The 23,511-nt window shown below is 42.0% G+C and overlaps 4 protein-coding genes across 4 annotated transcripts; all 4 read left to right on the top strand.

Annotated features, from left to right (window-relative positions):
• Positions 1 to 4,679: 4,679 nt before the first annotated feature.
• On the top strand, positions 4,680 to 23,022 carry LOC306931143 (uncharacterized protein; the record flags this gene model as incomplete). Its single annotated transcript, XM_079512351.1, has 2 exons — positions 4,680 to 5,223; positions 22,838 to 23,022. The coding sequence occupies 2 exons, from the start codon at positions 4,680 to 4,682 to the stop codon at positions 23,020 to 23,022; spliced, it is 729 nt and encodes a 242-aa protein (XP_079368477.1).
• LOC306931196 (histone H4) lies at positions 6,071 to 6,382 on the top strand (the record flags this gene model as incomplete). The annotated part of the gene is made up of 1 exon (XM_079512438.1): positions 6,071 to 6,382. The coding sequence occupies one exon, from the start codon at positions 6,071 to 6,073 to the stop codon at positions 6,380 to 6,382; it is 312 nt and encodes a 103-aa protein (XP_079368564.1).
• Positions 15,420 to 15,851, top strand: LOC306926447 (histone H2B 1/2-like; the record flags this gene model as incomplete). Its single annotated transcript, XM_079505753.1, has 1 exon — positions 15,420 to 15,851. The coding sequence occupies one exon, from the start codon at positions 15,420 to 15,422 to the stop codon at positions 15,804 to 15,806; it is 387 nt and encodes a 128-aa protein (XP_079361879.1). The 3' UTR covers positions 15,807 to 15,851.
• LOC306931173 (histone H3.2-like) lies at positions 19,767 to 20,199 on the top strand (the record flags this gene model as incomplete). Its single annotated transcript, XM_079512401.1, has 1 exon — positions 19,767 to 20,199. One exon carries the CDS (start codon positions 19,767 to 19,769, stop codon positions 20,175 to 20,177), a length of 411 nt encoding a protein of 136 aa, XP_079368527.1. The 3' UTR covers positions 20,178 to 20,199.
• Positions 23,023 to 23,511: the final 489 nt, after the last annotated feature.

Below are 23,511 nucleotides of genomic sequence, written 5' to 3'. Positions count from 1 at the left end.
CTCATCTGTAACCAAATGGACCCACGTTTTAACATCCTTGTCAAATGTTTGTCGTGTTTACATGCATGCAGTTTTGAAATGGTATGGTATTTTGGACGGCCTTTATTCACAAAGGATACCATTTAAACATCGCTCTAGATTGATTGTTATTGCACAGTATTGGGTACATTTCAAACAAAAGCACAGGTCAATGCAAAAACTGTTACTTTTGACAAACCATGATTAAGCACTCACTCACACTTCAATTCATCATAACATTTAGAGACGTATAAATATACACTTCTATACAGCCAAAAACAGGAAATCATCATAGAGGAGGTAAAAAGGGAAGAAAAAAAACATATACAGCGAAGGGGGAAAAGGGGTGGGTTTGGAGAGAGAGAGAGAGACAGAGAGAGAGACAGAGAGAGAGAGAGAGAGAGAGAGAGAGAGAGAGAGAGAGAGAGAGAGACAGAGATAGAGAGAGAGAGAGAGAGAGAGAGAGAGAGAGAGACTTCCCACATTCGTAAGAGGAGGGGTTTCAGAACACACACACAGAGAGAGAGATAATTTAGCAGAGTCAGTCTTTATCAAGTAAAGTCGTCTCCACCACACGCTGAGTCTGCTCTTTTCTTAAAGGTAAGACATTTTCCATTTTAAAAACAGACAGAGAGAGAGAGGGCTGTAGGGTGAGCAGACAGACAGACAGAGGGCTGTATGGTGAGCAGACAGACAGACAGAGGGCTGTAGGGTGAGCAGACAGACAGACAGAGGGCTGTAGGGTGAGCAGACAGACAGACAGAGGGCTGTAGGGTGAGCAGACAGACAGACAGAGGGCTGTATGGTGAGCAGACAGACAGACAGACAGAGGGCTGTAGGGTGAGCAGACAGACAGACAGACAGAGGGCTGTAGGGTGAGCAGACAGACAGGCAGAGGGCTGTAGGGTGAGCAGACAGACAGACAGAGGGCTGTAGGGTGAGCAGACAGACAGAGGGCTGTAGGGTGAGCAGACAGACAGACAGAGGGCTGTAGGGTGAGCAGACAGACAGACAGAGGGCTGTAGGGTGAGCAGACAGACAGACAGAGGGCTGTATGGTGAGCAGACAGACAGACAGAGGGCTGTAGGGTGAGCAGACAGACAGACAGAGGGCTGTAGGGTGAGCAGACAGACAGACAGAGGGCTGTAGGGTGAGCAGACAGACAGACAGAGGGCTGTAGGGTGAGCAGACAGACAGACAGAGGGCTGTCTGTCTGCTCCTCTCTCTCCCTCTCTCCTCCACTCCTCTCTCTCCCTCTCTCTCCACTCCTCTCTCTCCCTCTCTCCTCCACTCCTCTCTCTCCCTATCTCTCCTCTCCTCTTCTCTCCCTCTCTCTCCCTCTCTCTCCTCTCCTCTTCTCTCCCTCTCTCTCCACTCCTCTCTCTCCCTCTCTCCTCTCCTCTTCTCTCCCTCTCTCTCCACTCCTCTCTCTCCCTCTCTCTCCACTCCTCTCTCTCCCTCTCTCCTCCACTCCTCTCTCTCCCTCTCTCTCTCCTCTCCTCTTCTCTCCCTCTCTCTCCACTCCTCTCTCTCTCCTCTCCTCTTCTCTCCCTCTCTCCTCCACCCCTCTCTCTCCCTCTCTCTCCTCTCTCTCCTCTCCTCTTCTCTCTCCCTCTCTCCTGGTCCCAACTTCATATTCTTGAGTTACATATCGATCTTTCTGGAAAGTTGCGTAACTCCAACGTTTCCTTAAAGCCAAAATATGTGTTTACCAGACTCTCTGTAGCCTAACTAAAGGGCTAGTACACTGTGTTTACCAGACTCTCTGTAGCCTAACTAAAGGGCTAGTACACTGTGTTTACCATACTCTCTGTAGCCTAACTAAAGGGCTAGTACACTGTGTTTACCAGACTCTCTGTAGCCTAACTAAAGGGCTAGTACACTGTGTTTACCAGACTCTCTGTAGCCTAACTAAAGGGCTAGTACACTGTGTTTACCATACTCTCTGTAGCCCAACTAAAGGGTTAGTACACTGTGTTTACCAGACTCTCTGTAGCCTAACTAAAGGGCTAGTACACTGTGTTTACCAGACTCTCTGTAGCCTAACTAAAGGGCTAGTACACTGTGTTTACCAGACTCTCTGTAGCAAAGGGCTAGTACACCATATCACGCTGCTTAGTTGCACCAGATTACACAATGCTCCATGGGTTAGGGTTGTTGGTCGTATTCCCAGACATTCTTGTTCTTAAAGGACCACTTCACCACTTTTCAACTTCTCTTCCTATAATTGGTCCTAACTAATGTTCATGATAAAATACCACCATTTTGTTCTACTCAGTCTGTGTCTCATAGGAAGGCTGTGGGCAGTTCAGAAACCCGTCCACCAGTGACATCATCGATGGTGAATCCAAGCTAATAGAAACGGCAGGCTTTCTTTTCCAGAAAAGTTGCAATGCAAAAGTTGAAGCCATCGTTCTCACGATAATACAAATCTAAATATATTTTAAAACAAAACTTGTTTAAAACAAAATCTGCCTAATGATGATGTCACTGGTGGACGGGTGTCCGAACTGCCCAAAGCCCTCCCATGAGACACAGACTGAGTAGGGGAAAATGGTGGTGTTTTATCATGAATTAGTGAGGACCAATTATATGAAGAGATGTTGAAAAGTGGTGAAGTGGTCATTTAATAAAGTCCAGATGTTGACTTGGACTATACAGCCTCTCTCTCACACAGATAGAAGTATATGAATTTGTTTATGATTATCAATACATCTCTTGAACACCAAGCTTGCACAATTATGTCTATATGGTCAAAACCCATAACACATCCCCCCTAATTGTACAAAGGTTTGTGTTCAATTATCATCAGTTTCAATTTCATGTCTCTTTACAGTTTTACACATACATTCATTCAATACAGCTTTAGCTCCATTTCACAAGAGCTCCCCAATTAATTGAATAATTAATTCAATGTTATAGGACATAACATATTCAATATCATATTAATTTGTACTTTAAAACTAGTTGTTTGTAAGATCATGTCATGCACGTCTCCGTCCCCCTCCCATTCTCTGCCAGAGTAAGGGCACGGCAGCCTGTATGACCACTCTTGAGTCTTCACCTAAAAATACAGAGTTCTTGCCATCCAAATAAATTCCAAGATTTATACAAATACTATTTGTGAAATGACAGTAGAATACTGAATACAATGCAAACCAAAATCACACCCGTGTGAAGTGAGGGGCCTTATCATTATACTTAATTTGACATCATCTCATTCTGACCAATCACAACTTATGTCATCGTCTTCAATGTTTGTGTTAACACAAACACTCAGAACTGGTCATTCATTGTCAATGGCATCTCATGTTTGTCTGTGACTCTGTGTGATCTTGTAGATCTGCTATTCTCTCATTTGAAAAAGTGGTTAAAGTGGTTTGTGCTATTAATCAGCATTGCTAGGGGGAAAAAAGTACATCCTGACCCAGAGAATCACAACCTTTCAGATTTAGATTTACTCGTTTTATGTTGAACTGACACATGCAATACTGGATAATGAAAACAGTTTGATTCTAGCACATCACTGCATTAATCAATGTTAACTTGAGTCCTGTGTGAGGCTCCATAACCATAACCAAGCTTGTCGTCTCAAAGTCACCTCACTTAAATATGCACTGCCACCTCTGTCATGAATTCATCCATTACTACTATAATGTTTGATATCACTGTTGAGAACGGGTTACATATAAGTAGTTAATTATGGGCCTCATTGATCATGAAACATAGCTGAATAAATATTGAAAGTGTGGGTGGCTCTGAAAATAATACATATGAAGTAGTTATACTCTTCATGTTGTCCATAATGTGACACTACAACAAATACTTTTGTATTAATACAAAAGTATAGTCTACTGTGCACACCAGTTTAAGTAAAATAATTCATGCCAATATACAACATCATGTTCCAAAGTCACATTTGTCTGCCTACAAGGCCCTACATCATCACATTATTGTTAGTGGTAATGCATGGAAGGAGTGTGAAAGTGTATGTGTGCCATAACCAAATACATAATGTACCTGCAGTTGATTGAAGATGAAAACACATTTCTGTATTTTGATAGCAATATGTTTTTGACCACAAATTGACCAAGTGTTACAACCTCTGTCATTGGAAGTTGGTATCAACTCCACCATGCTGTTGTCAACTGGAGTGTGTTTACTTGTGTCAGAAAACCTTCTGTTTATAGAAATACGGAAGACAAAACAAAAGTATAGTTTATGTTATTGCGTCGCCATACATGTCTGCTAAGACGTTTGAGTATCATTGTTAATTTATCGTAGTTTATAATGTTTTATAAGACAAATGATAGAGGAACGCTGTTGTTGGACTGTGGAAGGGTGATGATTTTAGCATATAACTTAAAAACTAGAGTTCCGTTTTCATCTCAGATGTATTAATGTAAAAAAGGAACATGTGTGTTAACTGGTCAGCTCTTTGTTGCATTAAATAATATATCCAGTAGATAGTTATATGATGTTTGAATCGAGGAGAAAACACAAAAGTGTCACATTAAGATAGCTACAGTACAGCTGCTGCTGTGTGTTGAGTCTACATGGTTCTCATGTGGTGTTTAAGTCCAGCCCCTTCAGAGCGTTCAGCATCACTCTGTGAGAGTTTACTTTAGAGGAGGAACAGCAACCTACTATCCGAGAGAATAATGGCAGAAGTCGCTCCAGCACCAGCACCAGCTCCGGCCAAGGCCGCCAAGAAGAAGGCAGCTCCCCGACCCAAGAACACCGGCCCCAGCGTCGCTGAGCTGGTCGTCGAGGCCGTGTCCGCCTCCAAGGAGCGGAGCGGTGTGTCTCTCGCTGCGGTCAAGAAAGCTCTGGCTGCCGGAGGCTACGATGTGGAGAAGAACAAGGCCCGCGTGAAGACCGCCGTCAAGAGCCTGGTTACTAAAGGCACCCTGGTCCAGCTCAAAGGCACCGGCGCATCCGGCTCTTTCAAGATTAACAAGACCGAAGCGGTGAAGGTGAAGAAGCCTGCTGCTAAGAAAGCAGTCAAAGCAAAGAAACCCGCTGCAGCCAAGAAACCCGTAGCGGCTAAGAAGCCCAAGAAGGCGGTAGCGAAGAAGACCGCAGCCGCCAAGAAATCACCCAAGAAAGCCAAGAAGCCTGTCGCGAAGAAAGTAGTAGCTAAAAGCCCGAAGAAGGCCACCAAGAGCCCCAAGAAAGTGGCTAAGAAGCCCGCAGCAGCCAAGAAGCCCGCAGCAGCCAAGAAAGCTCCAGCCAAGAAGGTTGCCAAACCCAAGGCAGCGCCCAAAAAGAAGTAAACCGTCTGCTGCATATTTATACCCACAAAGGCTCTTTTAAGAGCCAACCACATTGTTTTATAAGAGTATCCTATCCATGCTGATCTTGTGAGCACCAGGCAGTTTATGCCTGTGTATTAGAAGTCCACACGCAATTATAAAGCCAGTTCTAATCCAGCATTTCTCACATTTTCAAATCAACATTGAGTAGTGGACAATGACATATAGTTCCAAATCATAAAGGCCTACATTATCGAGACTGCAGCATGGGGAAATAAGTCGTGAAGTCATGTAATGTTATTATTTATGCCTTCCAAGGGTTTTTACAAATATTTACATATACATTATTGTATCGGTCTCTTGCAATTATAATAATAAAAGCAAACAAACTTATGTAGCGCTTTTCTGAGTAGTGAGTACCCAAATACATTTTACACATGAGGGGCAAGAAGAAGCAACATGTAAAATCAACTTTATTAGGAAGTTAAAAAGAAGAAGAATAATGCCAAGAAATAAAACCAATAAAAACAGGGAAAGCAATATTGGAGTGGCAAAAATATTTACACAAATTAACAGAAATTATATGATTATAGAGTTGAATAGCAACATTACTGTAAAAACAAATGTGTGATGTCTCCAAGGGGGAGGAGTATTTGTGTGTGTGGGGGGGTGCACATCGGCAACGCCCACGCAGCTCTCTCTGTGCCTGTCCTCCCTTACGTCCTCAGAACACAAATAAAAAGGCAAGGCTCTGAGCTCTCAAATCATTCACTTCTTGAACTACTGCTAAAGCAACAATGTCTGGAAGAGGTAAGGGAGGAAAAGGTCTTGGAAAAGGAGGCGCCAAGCGCCATCGCAAGGTGCTTCGTGATAACATCCAGGGAATCACCAAGCCCGCTATCCGCCGTCTGGCTCGCCGTGGCGGAGTGAAGCGTATCTCCGGTCTGATCTACGAGGAGACCCGCGGTGTCCTCAAGGTGTTCCTGGAGAACGTGATCCGTGACGCCGTCACCTACACCGAGCACGCAAAGAGAAAGACCGTGACCGCCATGGATGTTGTCTATGCTTTGAAGAGACAGGGACGCACTCTGTACGGATTCGGAGGTTAATGATGCTGACTTGATCTACCAACAACCCAAAGGCTCTTTTAAGAGCCGCCCACGTTTTCTCTACAGAGTTGATTCCCTTTTAAGTAAACATAGATGAGCTTTTTGCCGTATCAAACAATTATTCATGGACTACTGCATCAATATTTGCAATCATAAACTTAAACCGCCAAGTCAACATTCCTGTTTATTATTGATGTATCTGGAAATCACAATTAACACTAAGATAGCTTAAACAACTGTTTAGTGTAGTGTGACATTACATTGTCTTCCAGCAGGGCAAACAAGTCAGGACACAGTGGCTAGGAATCTCAGAATAGCCAGTGGCTTGATGACCACTAACAAATGGTTGGGTGTCGCTTGGTAGGCTTGCATGTTAGGACACCTACTGTGCCTCCTAGCACTGGGCTTCCTGGTGACCATATATGGGGACAATTTGGGACGAAGGGGGTAGGGTAACCTGAGATCACCTTTGCATTCTTCCCTTTGTTGTCTCTGTGTTTGAGTTGTATAAGGTCTACTGAAAATGTTTGTTACAGTTAGTTCAGTGGCTCACACGCCGTGAGGCGGGTGGGCCAGGCCCATGGCTGTGAATGATGTCTTGTACTCTCTGCAAATAAAATGGAACTCCGGAACCTTCATCTGCCTGTCTCTGCTGTTGACTTCATGCTCCGTATTTTTGCCTGAGTATTTTCTAGTCTAAGTATTCAACGTCTGTTTATGCTCTATGGGGAGAGAAAAAGCACTCTCTCCTTTGTAGAACAGATTCTTCAAAGTGGTGCCGAGCTCGGTCGTGTTGGTGCATTTTTGCGTCAGGCGAGAGAGCCAGTGGACAGTTGACAATTCAGTCTAATAGGTATTTCGGTCGGCAATTTTTTGGACGGAGGGGAACGGCGACGACGACGGCGCTATGCGCACTGCAGTCGAACCAGCGAGACAATGGCGACGGCCTGCCCGGCGCGGTGGGGGGGGTTTCATTCATCACCACCACGACGGAGGCGGCCTGCACCGAGGAGCGGCGATGGGCAACGGCGTGATGCTCTCGGCGATCGTGACCAGAGGCGATGCTCGGCGGCTGGACGGCGGGGAGAGGGGTGCTACGGAGCACAGCGTGCCCCGGCCCGAGGGCGTTCATCGGCGGTCTGCGGTCCAAGGGAGGCGATGGCCGCTTCATTGACTCTTCACGGCGCGTCTCGACTCGACAGGCGCCGGCGGCGAGGCGTCGTGGCTTCGTTCCATTCAGCGGCTCGACAGAGGCGGCTGATCTACAAGCTCGCAACGCGGCGAGTCACGAGTTTCTGCCTCGCAGAAGCCTACAGGCTCCTGTGATGACACTGAATCACTTTCTCGTTTTTTAGTCATGTTGTATTATCATGACTGAAAGGGAGGAGGTGATGAAAGTGAATTCGGATCAGAATGAAAGTTTTCGGACAAAGGGCAACTCTCGACAACAGAGCGGCCTATGCCATGCGGTGCATAAGTGTACTGCATCACAAACCTCGTTTGGCCCGTGTGCGCTGACTGATGGACACTGACGAAGGTGAGACAAAAGGAGAAGAAACGTTACAGAAGATTCTATTATATCAGATGGATATCGTTCCATTTGATTCCAAATGTATGTTTACGTTTGTCTAGTTCAACATATAATGGGCATGTGTGTTGATTTTATGTGTCAGGTATTTAATTAGAGAAGTTGGCTTAATGGGGATGATATGCCTAAGGGAGATTTGGAGCTGAATAGAAATATTTACCGGAGTACAATTAGTTAGATGTCTCTTTGTCAGGCGAAAGACAGCGCTCCTGTCGTACGCATAAGTATTAATCATCCTAATTGTGCATAACGTTCTTATTTTTGTTCGAATAAATTTGTGAATGGGAAAAGTCAACGAAAGTATTTCTGCTATGACATGTGGGGAAAACTCTAAAGTTATATAAATTACTCTAGGATTTTAACGTAAGTGAATAATAGTAGCATGCACGAGATCTGGAAAAACATACAGCTCTTTTAAATGGGAAGGGGGTAGTGTTTATGGTCGTCGGTGGTAACAGTGCTGTTATTTGTACGAGCCTTGGGGAATCTAGAGTGTTGAAATAATTATAGATGATTTCTGCATGTCCTAAAAAGATGAGTTAACTAAACAAAAATGAATCATTTTATGAATGACTATGGTAAAATTTATCCTTAACATTAACTGATGCTAAGAGCATCAGATGTAAAGTTTGAAGAACTGTAACACACTTTGTATTCAATAATTGGGTGCTTTGGAGTGAAGCAAAAGGGGTTGGATACAGCGACGGTGTATTGTGTTTAAATGTCAGATATATGTTTACGGGTTATCATTTATGCCAATGATCATGTTTTGAGTTATGTAAAGGTTAAAAGTGTTGATTACAGTACAGAGAAGTTGTTAGTGTGTAAGAGAGATTCTTACTGTGGTTTTCGGGCTGGAATGTATTTTTTACTATTTACTTACTTACTTATTTTTATTCATTGTATTTCCTATGTAATGTTTTAGCCTGAAATTAAATTGAACACAGAAGTGAGTTCTATAAGCACACCGATGATAATACTGTAATGGAATGAGAACACTGGTAACGAGTTATGTGATTTGAATGCCTAGAAGTTTGTAAGCCATTTTTGAATTCTACTGTAATTGTTGATCTCTTTGTGTCATATTTTTAATGTTCCAGTCAGTGCCAAAGGGAGGACGAGGGTCAATTGTGTTTCCATATTCGTTTTTATGAGGCATGGTTGCCTCAAAGGGAGGTCTGATGTATCTGGAAATCACAATTAACACTAAGATAGCTTAAACAACTGTTTAGTGTAGTGTGACATTACATTGTCTTCCAGCAGGGCAAACAAGTCAGGACACAGTGGCTAGGAATCTCAGAATAGCCAGTGGCTTGATGACCACTAACAAATGGTTGGGTGTCGCTTGGTAGGCTTGCATGTTAGGACACCTACTGTGCCTCCTAGCACTGGGCTTCCTGGTGACCATATATGGGGACAATTTGGGACGAAGGGGGTAGGGTAACCTGAGATCACCTTTGCATTCTTCCCTTTGTTGTCTCTGTGTTTGAGTTGTATAAGGTCTACTGAAAATGTTTGTTACAGTTAGTTCAGTGGCTCACACGCCGTGAGGCGGGTGGGCCAGGCCCATGGCTGTGAATGATGTCTTGTACTCTCTGCAAATAAAATGGAACTCCGGAACCTTCATCTGCCTGTCTCTGCTGTTGACTTCATGCTCCGTATTTTTGCCTGAGTATTTTCTAGTCTAAGTATTCAACGTCTGTTTATGCTCTATGGGGAGAGAAAAAGCACTCTCTCCTTTGTAGAACAGATTCTTCATTATCCTGTGGTTCTGGTCCTTTATCTGACTGTCTTCTTCTACATATGTACTATAATAGTTCACATTCACACCAACTTGCCCATTATCAATTAATGTTCCCTGATTCATTTTAGGATATAACATGTAGAACTATGAGCTACTTTCCCCACCAATTTACAATTCACTCCCTTTCCCCCCTCTGTGTGTGTGTGTGTGTGTGTGTGTGTGTGTGTGTGTGTGTGTGTGTGTGTGTGTGTGTGTGTGTGTATATGTAACGGGTAGAAGAAATACTCTGTTTATTGTAGTGAAATTCCTGCTAATATATGTCTATAGTTTATCCTCCTGTGTGAGTGGTTGTTTGGTGCCCCCTACTGGTAGCCTATAAATGTGACCGGAAACGGAAATTCCCCACAGTCTGACTAGGCTCCGTTCTTTTGGCAAATCTAGAACTTCCTGCCAGAGAGCTAGCAAATTTAAGACATCCGGTTGCTTTCAGAATAAAAGCGTGGTTAATTAAATAATTATTACATTACATTATTAGTATTGTTATTACATTACAGTTATTGTGAAGACACACATTATGTTTCTGTGTAAAAATAAGTAATTAAATAACGTAAAAAAGTTATCTAAATGGATAAATGCCCAAGTCCATGCACTGGAGTGCCCAAGTCCATTCACTGGAGTGCATGGACTTTATAAAGTGGACACTGGACAAAAATCCCTGCTATGTATCGACTAGTGTGACATACGCACATGTCCGGGGAGACCTCCTCTACAACACCACACTGTCCGCTAAGCACCAGAGGTGTAAAAACGTAATTGGCACACCATACAGCGAGGTGAAAGGTCAAAAAACATCCCATTTCCAGACTAAAGTCAACTAAAGTGGACACTGGACAAAAATCCCTGCTATGTATCGACTAGTGTGACATACGCACATGTCCGGGGAGACCTCCTCTACAACACCACACTGTCCGCTAAGCAGCAGAGGTGTAAAACAAAAATTGGCACGCCATACAGCGAGGTGAAACATAAAAAAAAATCCCATTTCTTGACTAAAGTCAACTAAAGTGGACACTGGACAAAAATCCCTGCTATGTATCGACTAGTGTGACATACGCACATGTCCGTGAAGACCTCCTCTACAACACCACACTGTCCGCTAAGCAGCAGAGGTGTAAAACAAAAATTGGCACGCCATACAGCGAGGTGAAACATAAAAAATGTCCCATTTCCAGACTAAAGTCAACTAAAGTGGACACTGGACAAAAATCCCTGCTATGTATCGACTAGTGTGACATATGCACATGTCCGGGGAGACCTCCTCTACAACACCACACTGTCCGCTAAGCAGCAGAGGTGTAAAAATTAAATTGGCACACCATACAGCGAGGTGAAAGATACAAAAATATCCCATTTCCAGACTAAAGTCAACTAAAGTGGACACTGGACAAAAATCCCTGCTATGTATCGACTAGTGTGACATACGCACATGTCCGTGGAGACCTCCTCTACAACACCACACTGTCCGCTAAGCAGCAGAGGTGTAAAACAAAAATTGGCACGCCATACAGCGAGGTGAATCATAAAAAGATGTCCCATTTCCAGACTAAAGTCAACTAAAGTGGACACTGGACAAAAATCCCTGTTATGTATCGACTAGTGTGACATATGCACATGTCCGGGGAGACCTCCTCTACAACACCACACTGTCCGCTAAGCAGCAGAGGTGTAAAACAAAAATTGGCACGCCATACAGCGAGGTGAAAGGTCAAAAACTATCCCATTTCCAGACTAAAGTTAACTAAAGTGGACACTGGACAAAAATCCCTGCTATGTATCGACTAGTGTGACATATGCACATGTCCGGGGAGACCTCCTCTACAACACCACACTGTCCGCTAAGCAGCAGAGGTGTAAAACAAAAATGTAACAACAGACATTGTAATTACTGGTGTTGGAACACTAATGTCTGCATGAATGGTAATGGTAGTACTATTACTGTGAAGTACTATGTAGATCGACCATTAACATTAACAAGCAAGTACAATAGTACACGCTGCTTGTATTGTACTTGGTAGCAAAAGGAACTCCAGTGTGGTGCAAGCCAGTCTTGACAACTTCAAGTCTGAGACGCAGAATCTGCCACAGGAAGGAAATGATCGACAAGACAGTCCATATGACACTGTGGTTGATCATGACTTCTTTGGTGATTTTGAGGATGTCAGTGAAAGTACATCTCCCTTCAAAAAACATTTTGAAACAGTAAGGACTGAAGCCAATAAAGCAATGAAAACCACCAATGACACAGGTGAAAATACCTACCATGGGGAACTGATTTTAAACAAGCTGTTCAAGATGCTTTCAACTATTCCAATATGGTCAGATCTCCTCTCAGGTGATTTGCAGAGATTCTCTGGAGCCTATGCTGCACAAATAAACCTGAGTAAGAAAAGCACAGCTATTTCTGAGGCCACATTCAAAAACACCAAAGTGTTGCTTTTACGAAATGAGAAACACAGACTGGACGAATGTGTACAGCAAATACGCTTATTTTACAACCAGTCAGCCATAGATTTCTGTGACAAAGCAGCATACAGAACAACACAGGTACAGTGCGTAAGCCCAGCACCTGTAGAAAATTGGAACAAAAAACGAAAATTGCCAAAACAACTTAGGGGCTCTTATCAACACCGGCCATCCCCACATTCAAAGATGTTCTTACAAAACCAAAGCTCAGCAAGTGTGCCAGACAAAACAAAGCCACAAATCAGAGGCACAGAGACAGGAATTTGCAATAGTATATGGAAATGGGAAGGTTTTTGACCTTTCACCTCGCTGTATGGCGTGCCAATTTTTGTTTTACACCTCTGCTGCTTAGCGGACAGTGTGGTGTTGTAGAGGAGGTCTCCACGGACATGTGCGTATGTCACACTAGTCGATACATAGCAGGGATTTTTGTCCAATGTCCACTTTAGTTGACTTTAGTCTGGAAATGGGACATTTTTTTATTTTCACCTCGCTGTATGGCGTGCCAATTTTTGTTTTACACCTCTGCTGCTTAGCGGACAGTGTGGTGTTGTAGAGGAGGTCTCCCCGGACATGTGCGTATGTCACACTAGTCGATACATAGCAGGGATTTTTGTCCAGTGTCCACTTTAGTTGACTTTAGTCTGGAAATGGGACATTTTTTTATGTTTCACCTCGCTGTATGGCGTGCCAATTTTTGTTTTACACCTCTGCTGCTTAGCGGACAGTGTGGTGTTGTAGAGGAGGTCTCCCCGGACATGTGCATATGTCACACTAGTCGATACATAGCAGGGATTTTTGTCCAGTGTCCACTTTAGTTGACTTTAGTCTGGAAATGGGACATTTTTTTATGTTTCACCTCACTGTATGGCGTGCCAATTTTTGTTTTACACCTCTGCTGCTTAGCGGACAGTGTGGTGTTGTAGAGGAGGTCTCCACGGACATGTGCGTATGTCACACTAGTCGATACATAGCAGGGATTTTTGTCCAGTGTCCACTTTAGTTGACTTTAGTCTGGAAATGGGACATTTTTTTATGTTTCACCTCGCTGTATGGCGTGCCAATTTTTGTTTTACACCTCTGCTGCTTAGCGGACAGTGTGGTGTTGTAGAGGAGGTCTTCACAGACATGTGCGTATGTCACACTAGTCGATACATAGCAGGGATTTTTGTCCAGTGTCCACTTTAGTTGACTTTAGTCTGGAAATGGGACATTTTTTTATGTTTCACCTCGCTGTATGGCGTGCCAATTTTTGTTTTACACCTCTGCTGCTTAGCGGACAGTGTGGTGTTGTAGAGGAGGTCTCCACGGACATGTGCGTATGTCACACTAGTCGATACATAGCAGGGATTTGTCCAGTGTCCACTTTATAAAGTCCATGCACTCCAGTGAATAGCATTTATCCATTTAGATAACTTTTTAATTACTTATTTTTACACAGAAACATAATGTGTGTCTTATAGCATCATATAGCATCATTTAAATGCTTCATTTGTAGTTTTAATGTGCAAATTAAACTTTTTTTCAATACTCTAGAGGGTACTCTTATTTTGAAGAGATCGTCCACCGGAAGTCTTATATTTGCTCACTAGATTTGCCAAAAGAACAGTGCCGTCTGACTAGCTATCTGCTGTGGTGAGTGTGAATTGTCTGGTGCTCCTCTGAAAAAGTATTATAAAGTACACAAAAGCTAACGTGAGATTTGCTGTATGATACACAGTCATGTAACAACTTTGAAGATGCTATCCCAGTGTATTTTCGCTTTGTGTTTGTTGCTCACGTTGGTTGTACTATTTATTTTGATACTGAAGACAATGTTATCTTTCCTATAGACGTCACAACCAGTGGAGGAGCTAACCAAAATATGTTTGTGCTTATGAACCACTCATTTGCAGGTAAATGTTGTTGCACTATGTTTTGTATTAAGTCAGAGATGTTTACAAGTTCAAAGTTCATATTGTATTGTGGACCGTGGACGCCATTTTAGAATAATGCGCATCGCACCTAAACGTGGTGGCTGCTGTATATTCTGTGTACCACCAGAGGGTGCTGGTATGCAGTTTATTAATTCATTTTGGCTACCGTCTTGTATTTCTGTTTCATTTCTATATAAAAAGGATGTTGTAGGTTAAAAGCAAGTTAAAAAGATATTGTATTTGAATTCATTGTAAAGCATTAATGTTAAGACCCAGTTAAAACCACTATACGATCACAAGAATACTGTTACCATTGTAAAAAGACATCTGAATGCATTTAATGTAAAATGTAAAGTAGTATTTAAGATGTTCTGTACTACACAGTCTGACTAGCTATCTGCTGTGACGTCACAACCAGTGGAGGAGCTAACCAAAATATGTTTGTGCTTATGAACCACTCATTTGCAGCTACCTCAGTAAAAGAACCACAACACCCAACCCAGTGCCTCTGTGTGTGTGTTGCATGACGGGACGGGTACACAACCGTTACATATATATATATTTTTTTTTTACCTCCCTGTTTTTTACATTCCTGTTCTGTTCTCTGGCTATAATAGAAGTGTCTATTTGTACGTATCTAAATATTTTGATGAATTGAACAAGGTGGACGCTCTAGTAAACTTAAGTGTAATGCTGTATTGGGTCGTCCACTCACAGTTAACAGTCTTTGTATTGAGTTGTGCTTGAAATGTACTGTAATTCTGCAAACTCTTAATACATACTTCAATCAATCTAACAAACAAACACAGCTTTAGGTCTGCTTGAAGTCACTCATCACAGCAATGGTACGAAGTGGTTCAGGGCCAGCAAACAGTAGTGGACTGACTACTAGATTATATAAATGCTTTGAGAGATTAGAACTTTATAATTGTATTTAATTTGGAGCGTGGAATAGAAGATTTGCTCATTTACCCTAGTCTGTATTTTAAGGTAGATCAGGTGGATGGGAGAACATTATTTGTATTGATTTATGCTTGAAATGTACTGTAATTCTGAAAACTGTTAATACATATTTAAATCAATCAATCAATGCAGAATCAAAGACAGTGTGAGTCCCCTCCCTCTTTGGGTCACATGAGCAGTGGCAGAAGAAGCCAATCATATAGTGGGAGTCGCACACTTAATTTGCATAGGCTTGCTATAAATACTGGTGCAACGCCGGCCACAACAACACACTTCTTCTCTTTAGTCCATTGAGAAAGAAACATGCCTGAAGTAGCAAAGCCAGTAGCAAAGCCAGCGCCCAAGAAGGGCTCCAAGAAAGCCGTCACCAAGACCGCCGCGAAGGGCGGCAAGAAGCGCAGAAAGTCCAGGAAGGAGAGCTACGCCATTTACATCTACAAGGTCCTGAAGCAGGTCCACCCCGACACCGGTGTCTCTTCCAAGGCCATGGGCATCATGAACTCCTTCGTCAACGACATCTTTGAGCGCATCGCCGGTGAAGCCTCCAAACTGGCTAACTACAACAAGCGCCGCACCATCACATCCAGGGAGATTCAGACCGCCGTCCGCCTGCTGCTCCCCGGTGAGCTGGCCAAGCACGCCGTGTCTGAAGGCACCAAGGCTGTGACCAAGTACACCAGCTCCAAGTAAACTGTTCTGTCTGCTCTAAACACAACGGTCCTTTTAAGGACCACCCATCTTTTCCAAGAAAGGGTTTATCCACATTCTAAACAAATGGCCATTACAGACTGTCGGCTAATCCCGTTAGTCCAGGTCAGTCTTCTGACGCTAATCTGAATAACGATGCTAAAACTAGGCATGTAACCTTTTTTAATGAAGTACTGTGCAATTCATAAGCGACAAAAAAAAATACATGACCTAAATAAGAGCAAATGTATCACTCCATATATATATATATATATATATATATATATACAGATACACATGATAGAATAAGACTTTATTAAAAGGTCTATCATGGGGTAATGTGGGTATCATAACAGCTGCAAGCATGTCATGCATTATATACCAAAATGTATAATTTTAATTCGTCTGATGCTAGTCTGAATAACAATGCTAAAACTAGGCATGTCATTTGTTCTACTGTAATGATTGGTTAATTTGTATGAACAACTTTAAAAAAGCTTGTCAAAATGTCGATTTCATATTCTCCACTACACTAACAATCGTGTAAAATTAACACATGACCCACAAGTTAAACATACATTGAGTATGTAAAGGTTTCATTCCATATACACATACTGATGGATGAATAAGACTTCATTAAAAGGTCTCATGGGGAAAATGTGGGTGACAGAACAGCTGCAAGCATGGCACAGATGAGTATAAAAAAAAGTATAATTTTAATTTCTTCATAACCTCAATGTGTAGAGGGACAATAGGTATATAGGCTCATTTAACTATTAGTTATTTACATACAATACTATGGGAAGTAACTAGGAAGTTAAATAGCATGATTGATATATAGTGTGCGTTAAATATATTGGAAAGGACTCTTAATATAGAAACAGTGGGTGGCTCTTAAAAGAGCCTTTGTGGGGGTTTATTCAGTAGATTTATTTCTTGGCGGCTTTCTCGGTCTTCTTGGGCAGCAGAACAGCCTGGATGTTGGGCAGCACACCGCCCTGAGCGATGGTCACTCCACCCAGCAGTTTGTTGAGCTCCTCATCGTTGCGGACGGCCAGCTGGAGGTGACGGGGGATGATACGACTCTTCTTGTTGTCACGGGCAGCGTTTCCAGCCAACTCCAGGATCTCAGCGGTCAGATACTCGAGGACAGCCGCCAGATAGACCGGGGCGCCGGCACCGACTCTATGGGCATAGTATGGGCAAAGAGGGAGGTTCCTGACACACATCTTCAACAACACAGACAACTGTGCCTGTTACAGAGCTAGTGAGATAAAATGCAGCAGTTTGCTCCAAGTTACATGTCAGTACAACTGCTTTACAGAGAGATACATGTCAAGAACCAAGCAGACCGCACCTAAATAAGATTAAGAAGCCTCAGCTGACTGACTGCCTAAACTTATTCTTGTAATTAAGCATAATTATACGCCATTGTATGTACATATCTACATTTAGTGTCACATTGCATGGATTTCATTGCCTGCCGATAATATTCAAGTGCAAGGCACATTTTAGTTTTGATTGGTGTATTAACAGTATGCTGAATTACAGTACATTTCAAGTACAACTCAATACAACAAATGTTAACTGAGTGGACTACACTCACAGTGATGTCCTGTCCCCTTATATTTATCTTGTAGAAATGTTTATTTCCACCGTGTCATACAAGACACAGCAATTATATACCTTTTATTGAAAGGATGAGCCCCTTGAGGTGTCTAATTTTAGAGGGGGTCCTCAACACAGATACATAGTACAATACAGCAGTACAACCATACATACAAACAGGACAGAACAAAAGCTCTCCCAAAGAGAGCCGCTCCCGCCCCACTGTTTCAACCCTAAATAGCAAAGTTCATATGGAGAAAATATACCCATTGCACAATAAATACAAACATGCAGTACCAGCATGCACATGTGATAATACACTGCAGCATCAAACAAGCAGGGTGATAATACACTGCAGCATCAAACAAGCAGGGTGATAATAAACGGCAGCATCAAACAAGCAGGGTGATAATACACTGCAGCATCAAACAAGCAGGGTGATAATAAACGGCAGCATCAAACAAGCAGGGTGATAATACACTGCAGCATCAAACAAGCAGGGTGATAATAAACTGCAGCATCAAACAAGCAGGGTGATAATACACTGCAGCATCAAACAAGCAGGGTGATAATAAACGGCAGCATCAAACAAGCAGGGTGATAATAAACGGCAGCATCAAACAAGCAGGGTGATAATACACTGCAGCATCAAACAAGCAGGGTACAAATATGATGTTACATGCATATCAACATATATACATGCTTGTTATAGAAAGACAAAGACAACTGCCAAGAAGAGTACATTAATTATAAACATGAGCATGGTGTTAGAAGGTGTATGAAGATTGATTATTTAAATACATTGAAGGAAGTGATTGATCTAAGTGGACTTGGTAGGTCATTCCAGTCAGATGGAGCTTTTAATTTGAAGGACTGTGTAGTTGTGGGGACTGTAAAATAAGGATGGTCAGTGTGCCTTAAACTATAGGATGGTGTGTATGGGACAAGAAATTGTTTCAGATGCTGTGGATAATTAAAGAAAATACATTTACAAATACATTGCAGCCAATGTGAGTGTCTTTGTGATTTAGGTGGAGCAGTGGTGGGTTCTATTGTATTTTCTTTATTCGGTTTGTAGTGGAAACTAGTATGTTTAACCTATATACATCAGCTATAGATTTTCCCTGTCCCTGTCTCAAAAATAATCTTATTCTGTTGGTCACATCACTCATATTTGACCAAAATGCTCTCCAGATTTAAAGGCCAAAAGGTTATTTTAAATTAAAGGAACTCTTAATGTTAATCTATACTAAAAACTGACATGGTAAAATACCTGGGTGTTGGATCTTCTACTGGGTTTTCTATTCAAATCAGCTCATTAATGACATAAAGGGGTTTAATTTCAAACCAAAAATTACTTTATGTAATTGCAAGTTTGCCCAGAACTAAGAAAAGTAGAGTATTGTGAAAGATGGTTTGTTTGCCATGTGTGCTAGTTTAAATTAATTCATGCTAATGGATGATCAGCTCATGCTCATGAATATTTGCGGCTTGCATATTGCTTTCTTGCTGTCCATTTATCCAGTTTTACTTTGTAAGAATGTTGGTATAATGCACTTGAGCATTATCATTATTATGACCGTAAGATGCCCTGCTTATGTAAAATGCTTTCTTTGGGTTAGTTGGATTGCTGCAATGTATGGTCTACATTAATTTGAACTAAATGCTTTTTACATGACAATGGTTAGAAAGTTGTAATACGACATACTTTCAATAGTTTGGAAATGAGGAAAACTTGACATTTATTTCAGGAGTAACATTGGTGTATAGATACACCAATGATAGATATTTGTCATACTTCCTTTTAACAACTTCTCTGTAATGTTAAGGAGTGTTGAGTTGTTTACTGCTGTGCTGAAGAGATTACATTGTTCATTTTCCATCCCTGATTTTTGTTGGGCTGTGTAATAATCTTAACATTATTCATTAAAATGACTTATACTGTAAAAAAAGAAAAAGAAAAGGAGGAGAGGTGGTATTTAAACAGATACAAACTGAACTGAAAAGACAGATCTCTGGACTAAAACAAAAAGAAACTGACACCATGGCACTTATTAACCTTGTAAAAAAAAAGCTTTGAAATGCCTTGATATATTTTTGTACTTTAATGTAATACATGTATATATTGTAAAAACCCTGAATAATTTTCAATAAAGTATATATAAAAAGCAGAAACTAGTCAGATGTGTGTAAGAGGTCCCCTCCAATCGGTACCAGTGATGCATGGTACCGCCCCAATCAAGGAGGTTCCAGAACACTGACCAATCAGAGGACGACGGCGTATCCGAGGCGCTAATAAAAGGCACCAGTTTTCTCTGCCAAGCTATTCTATTCTCAACTTCTTTAGAAGAGACCATGGCAAGAACCAAGCAGACAGCTCGCAAGTCCACCGGCGGCAAAGCCCCCAGGAAGCAGCTCGCCACCAAGGCAGCTCGTAAGAGCGCGCCGGCGACCGGCGGAGTGAAGAAGCCTCACCGTTACCGTCCCGGTACAGTGGCTCTGAGGGAGATCCGTCGTTACCAAAAATCCACCGAGCTGCTGATCCGCAAGCTGCCCTTCCAGCGCCTAGTGAGGGAGATCGCCCAGGACTTCAAGACTGACCTGCGCTTCCAGAGCTCCGCCGTCATGGCTCTCCAGGAGTCGGCCGAGGCTTATCTGGTCGGTCTGTTTGAAGACACCAACCTGTGCGCCATCCACGCCAAGAGGGTGACCATCATGCCCAAAGACATCCAGCTGGCCCGTCGTATCCGCGGAGAACGTGCTTAAACTCATCTGTCACTGTCACAACCCCAAAACGGCTCTTTTCAGAGCCACCAAATGTGTTTTTTAAAGAGCTATCCTTCGATATTTACTACTTATGCACTTTAAACTGACAATGAGACAAAACTACAGAAATTATTTTATTGCATTTGGTAATGTGTTGCATTATCTTCCTTGTTACATACTCTATTTCAGTGTGTGCAAAACATTTGCAAACAAAATATGCTGTAAATTGATCATGTACATTCTACAAGGTATAGACCTTAATAGTGCGTGAATAATTCAGCTCCACAGTGTGGGGGAGGCATTGTTCCATTGTGTTTAACCCAACAGGATGCTTCACTGTTAACACCAAAACCAGCAGTTATTCATTCATAGTCCTGGAATGAGACTTCTGTACAAAGCAAGTTTAGAGAGTGTTAGTATAAATCTAATGAACATTTCTATCAGTGTTGGCTTTTCAAAGTTGAGGTGGGGGTTGAGCATGTTTCTAGTATTTTTGGGGAGAATGTTCAAAGTTGTGTTAAATGTGCATTTCTTTTCAATTTGGCTAACTCACATGTGTACAGTACAATTATCAGTGTTCATTCATCAATACCACAATAAAACAACACAATACAAATACTGTATATTATTGGAGTGGCATTGTGTGAAGGCTATAATAAGTCAGTAAAACTGTGTGCTCCTTACTATTATCTCAGACATCCATTCACAGGCTATTATTAGTTTAGCAGTAATTTGATTTGAGTAATAATCACACTCATTTTGTTCTAACACAATGGGGTTACTATGAAAGGAAAAGCCAATTTTATTTCAACAAGGTAATCCAATGTGCTTTACACAGAACATCAGGCAAAGGAAACATATTTGTGAAATGACAAATCAGTAGTACTGAAAACAATGCAAACAAAAATCACACCTGTGTGAAGTGAGGGGCGCTCTTATCATCATACTTCATTTTACATAATCTCATTCTGACCAATCACAATTTATGTCCTCGTCTTCAATGTTTGTGTTAACACAAACACTCAGAACTGATCATTCATTGTCACTGGCATCTCATGTTTGTCTGTGACTGTGATCTTGTAGATTTGCTTGCTATTCTCTAATTTGAAAAAGTGGTTTGTGCTATTAATCAGCATTGCTAGGGGAAAAAAAATACATCCTGACCCAGAGAATGAAAACAGTTTGATTCTAGCACATCACTGCATTAATCAATGTTAACTTGAGTCCTGTGTGAGGCTCCATAACCATAACCATAGCCAAGCTTGTCTCAAAGTCGCCTCACCTAAATAAGCACTGCCACCTCTGTCATGAATTCATCCATTGCTACTATAATGTTTGATATCACTGTTGATAACGGGTTACATATAAGTAGTTAATTATTGGCCCCATTGATCATGAAACTTAGCTGAATAAATATTGAAAGTGTGGGTGGCTCTGAAAAGAATACATATGAAGTAGTGTCCATAAAATACATTTTCATGTGTTCCAGAATGTGACACTACAACAAATACTTTTGTATTAATACAAAAATATAGTCTACTGTGCACGCCAGTTTAAGTAAAATAATTCATGCCAATTATTTGTGCCACAACCAAATACATAATGTACCTGCAGTTGATTGAAGATGAAAACACATGTCGTTTTCTGTATTTTGATAGCAATACGTTTTTGAGTGTTACAACCTCTGTCATTGGAAGTTGGTATCAACTCCACCATGCTGTTGTCAACTGGAGTGTGTTTACTTGTGTCAGAAAACCTTCTGTTTATAGAAAAACGGAAGACAAAACAAAAGTATAGTTTATGTTATTGCGTCGCCATACATGTCTGCTAAGACGAGTTTGAGTATCATTGTTAATTTATCGTAGTTTATAATGTTTTATAAGACAAATGATAGAGGAACGCTGGTGTTGGACTGTGGAAGGTTGTTGTTTTTAGCATATAACTTAAAAACTAGAGTGCCGTTTTCATCTCAGATGTATTAATGTAAAAAAGGAACATGTGTGTTAACTGGTCGGCACTTTGTTGCATTAAATAATATACCCAGTAGATAGTTATATGCTGTTTTAATCGAGGAGAAAACACAAAAGTGTCACATTAAGATAGCTACAGTACAGCTGCTGCTGTGTGTTGAGTCTACATGGTTCTCATGTGGTGTTTAAGTCCAGCCCCTTCAGAGCGTTCAGCATCACTCTGTGAGAGTTTACTTTAGAGGAGGAACAGCAACCTACTATCCGAGAGAATAATGGCAGAAGTCGCTCCAGCACCAGCTCCGGCCAAGGCCGCCAAGAAGAAGGCAGCTCCCCGACCCAAGAACACCGGCCCCAGCGTCGCTGAGCTGGTCGTCGAGGCCGTGTCCGCCTCCAAGGAGCGGAGCGGTGTGTCTCTGGCTGCGGTCAAGAAGGCTCTGGCTGCTGGCGGCTACGATGTGGAGAAGAACAAGGTCCGTGTAAAGACCGCCGTCAAGAGCCTGGTTACTAAAGGCACCCTGGTCCAGCTCAAAGGAACCGGCGCGTCCGGCTCTTTCAAGATTAACAAGGCTGAAGCGGTGAAGGTGAAGAAGCCTGCTGCTAAGAAAGCGGTCAAAGCAAAGAAGCCCGCTGCAGCCAAGAAACCCGTAGCGGCTAAGAAGCCCAAGAAGGTGGTAGCAAAGAAGCCCGCAGCCGCCAAGAAATCGCCCAAGAAAGCCAAGAAGCCTGTCGCCAAGAAAGTAGTAGCTAAAAGCCCGAAGAAGGCCGCCAAGAGCCCCAAGAAAGTGGCCAAGAAGCCCGCAGCAGCCAAGAAAGCTCCAGCCAAGAAGGTTGCCAAACCCAAGGCAGCAAAGAAGGCAGCGCCCAAAAAGAAGTAAACAATCTGCTCCATATTTATACCCACAAAAAGGCTCTTTTAAGAGCCAACCACATTGTTTTATAAGAGTATCCGATTCCTATCCTCACTATAATGGTGATCATGTGAGCACCAGGCAGTTTATACATGTGTATTATAAATCAAACACCACGCAATTATAAAGCCAGTTCTAATCCAGCATTTTCTCACACATCATTTTGCTAAACCATAAATCAGTTAAGTTCAAATCAACATTAAATAGTGGACAATGACAGTTCCAAATCATAAAGGCCTACATTATCGAGACTACAGCATGGGGAAATAAGCCATGAAGTCATGGAATGTTATTATTTATGCCTTCCAAGGGTTTTTACAGAGGTTTACATATAAATTATTGTATCAGTCTCTTGCATTATAATAATAATATTTAATATTGAATAATATTACAAATGTATGTAGCGCTTTTCTGAGTAATGAGTACCCAAATACACTGTACACATGAGGGGCAAGA

Source organism: Electrona antarctica (assembly GCF_951216825.1).
Source record: "Electrona antarctica genome assembly, chromosome: 1".
Classification (NCBI taxonomy): domain Eukaryota; kingdom Metazoa; phylum Chordata; class Actinopteri; order Myctophiformes; family Myctophidae; genus Electrona; species Electrona antarctica.
The sequence above is the reverse complement of the archived record's forward strand: the minus strand, read 5'-3'. Positions and strand labels throughout refer to the sequence as shown.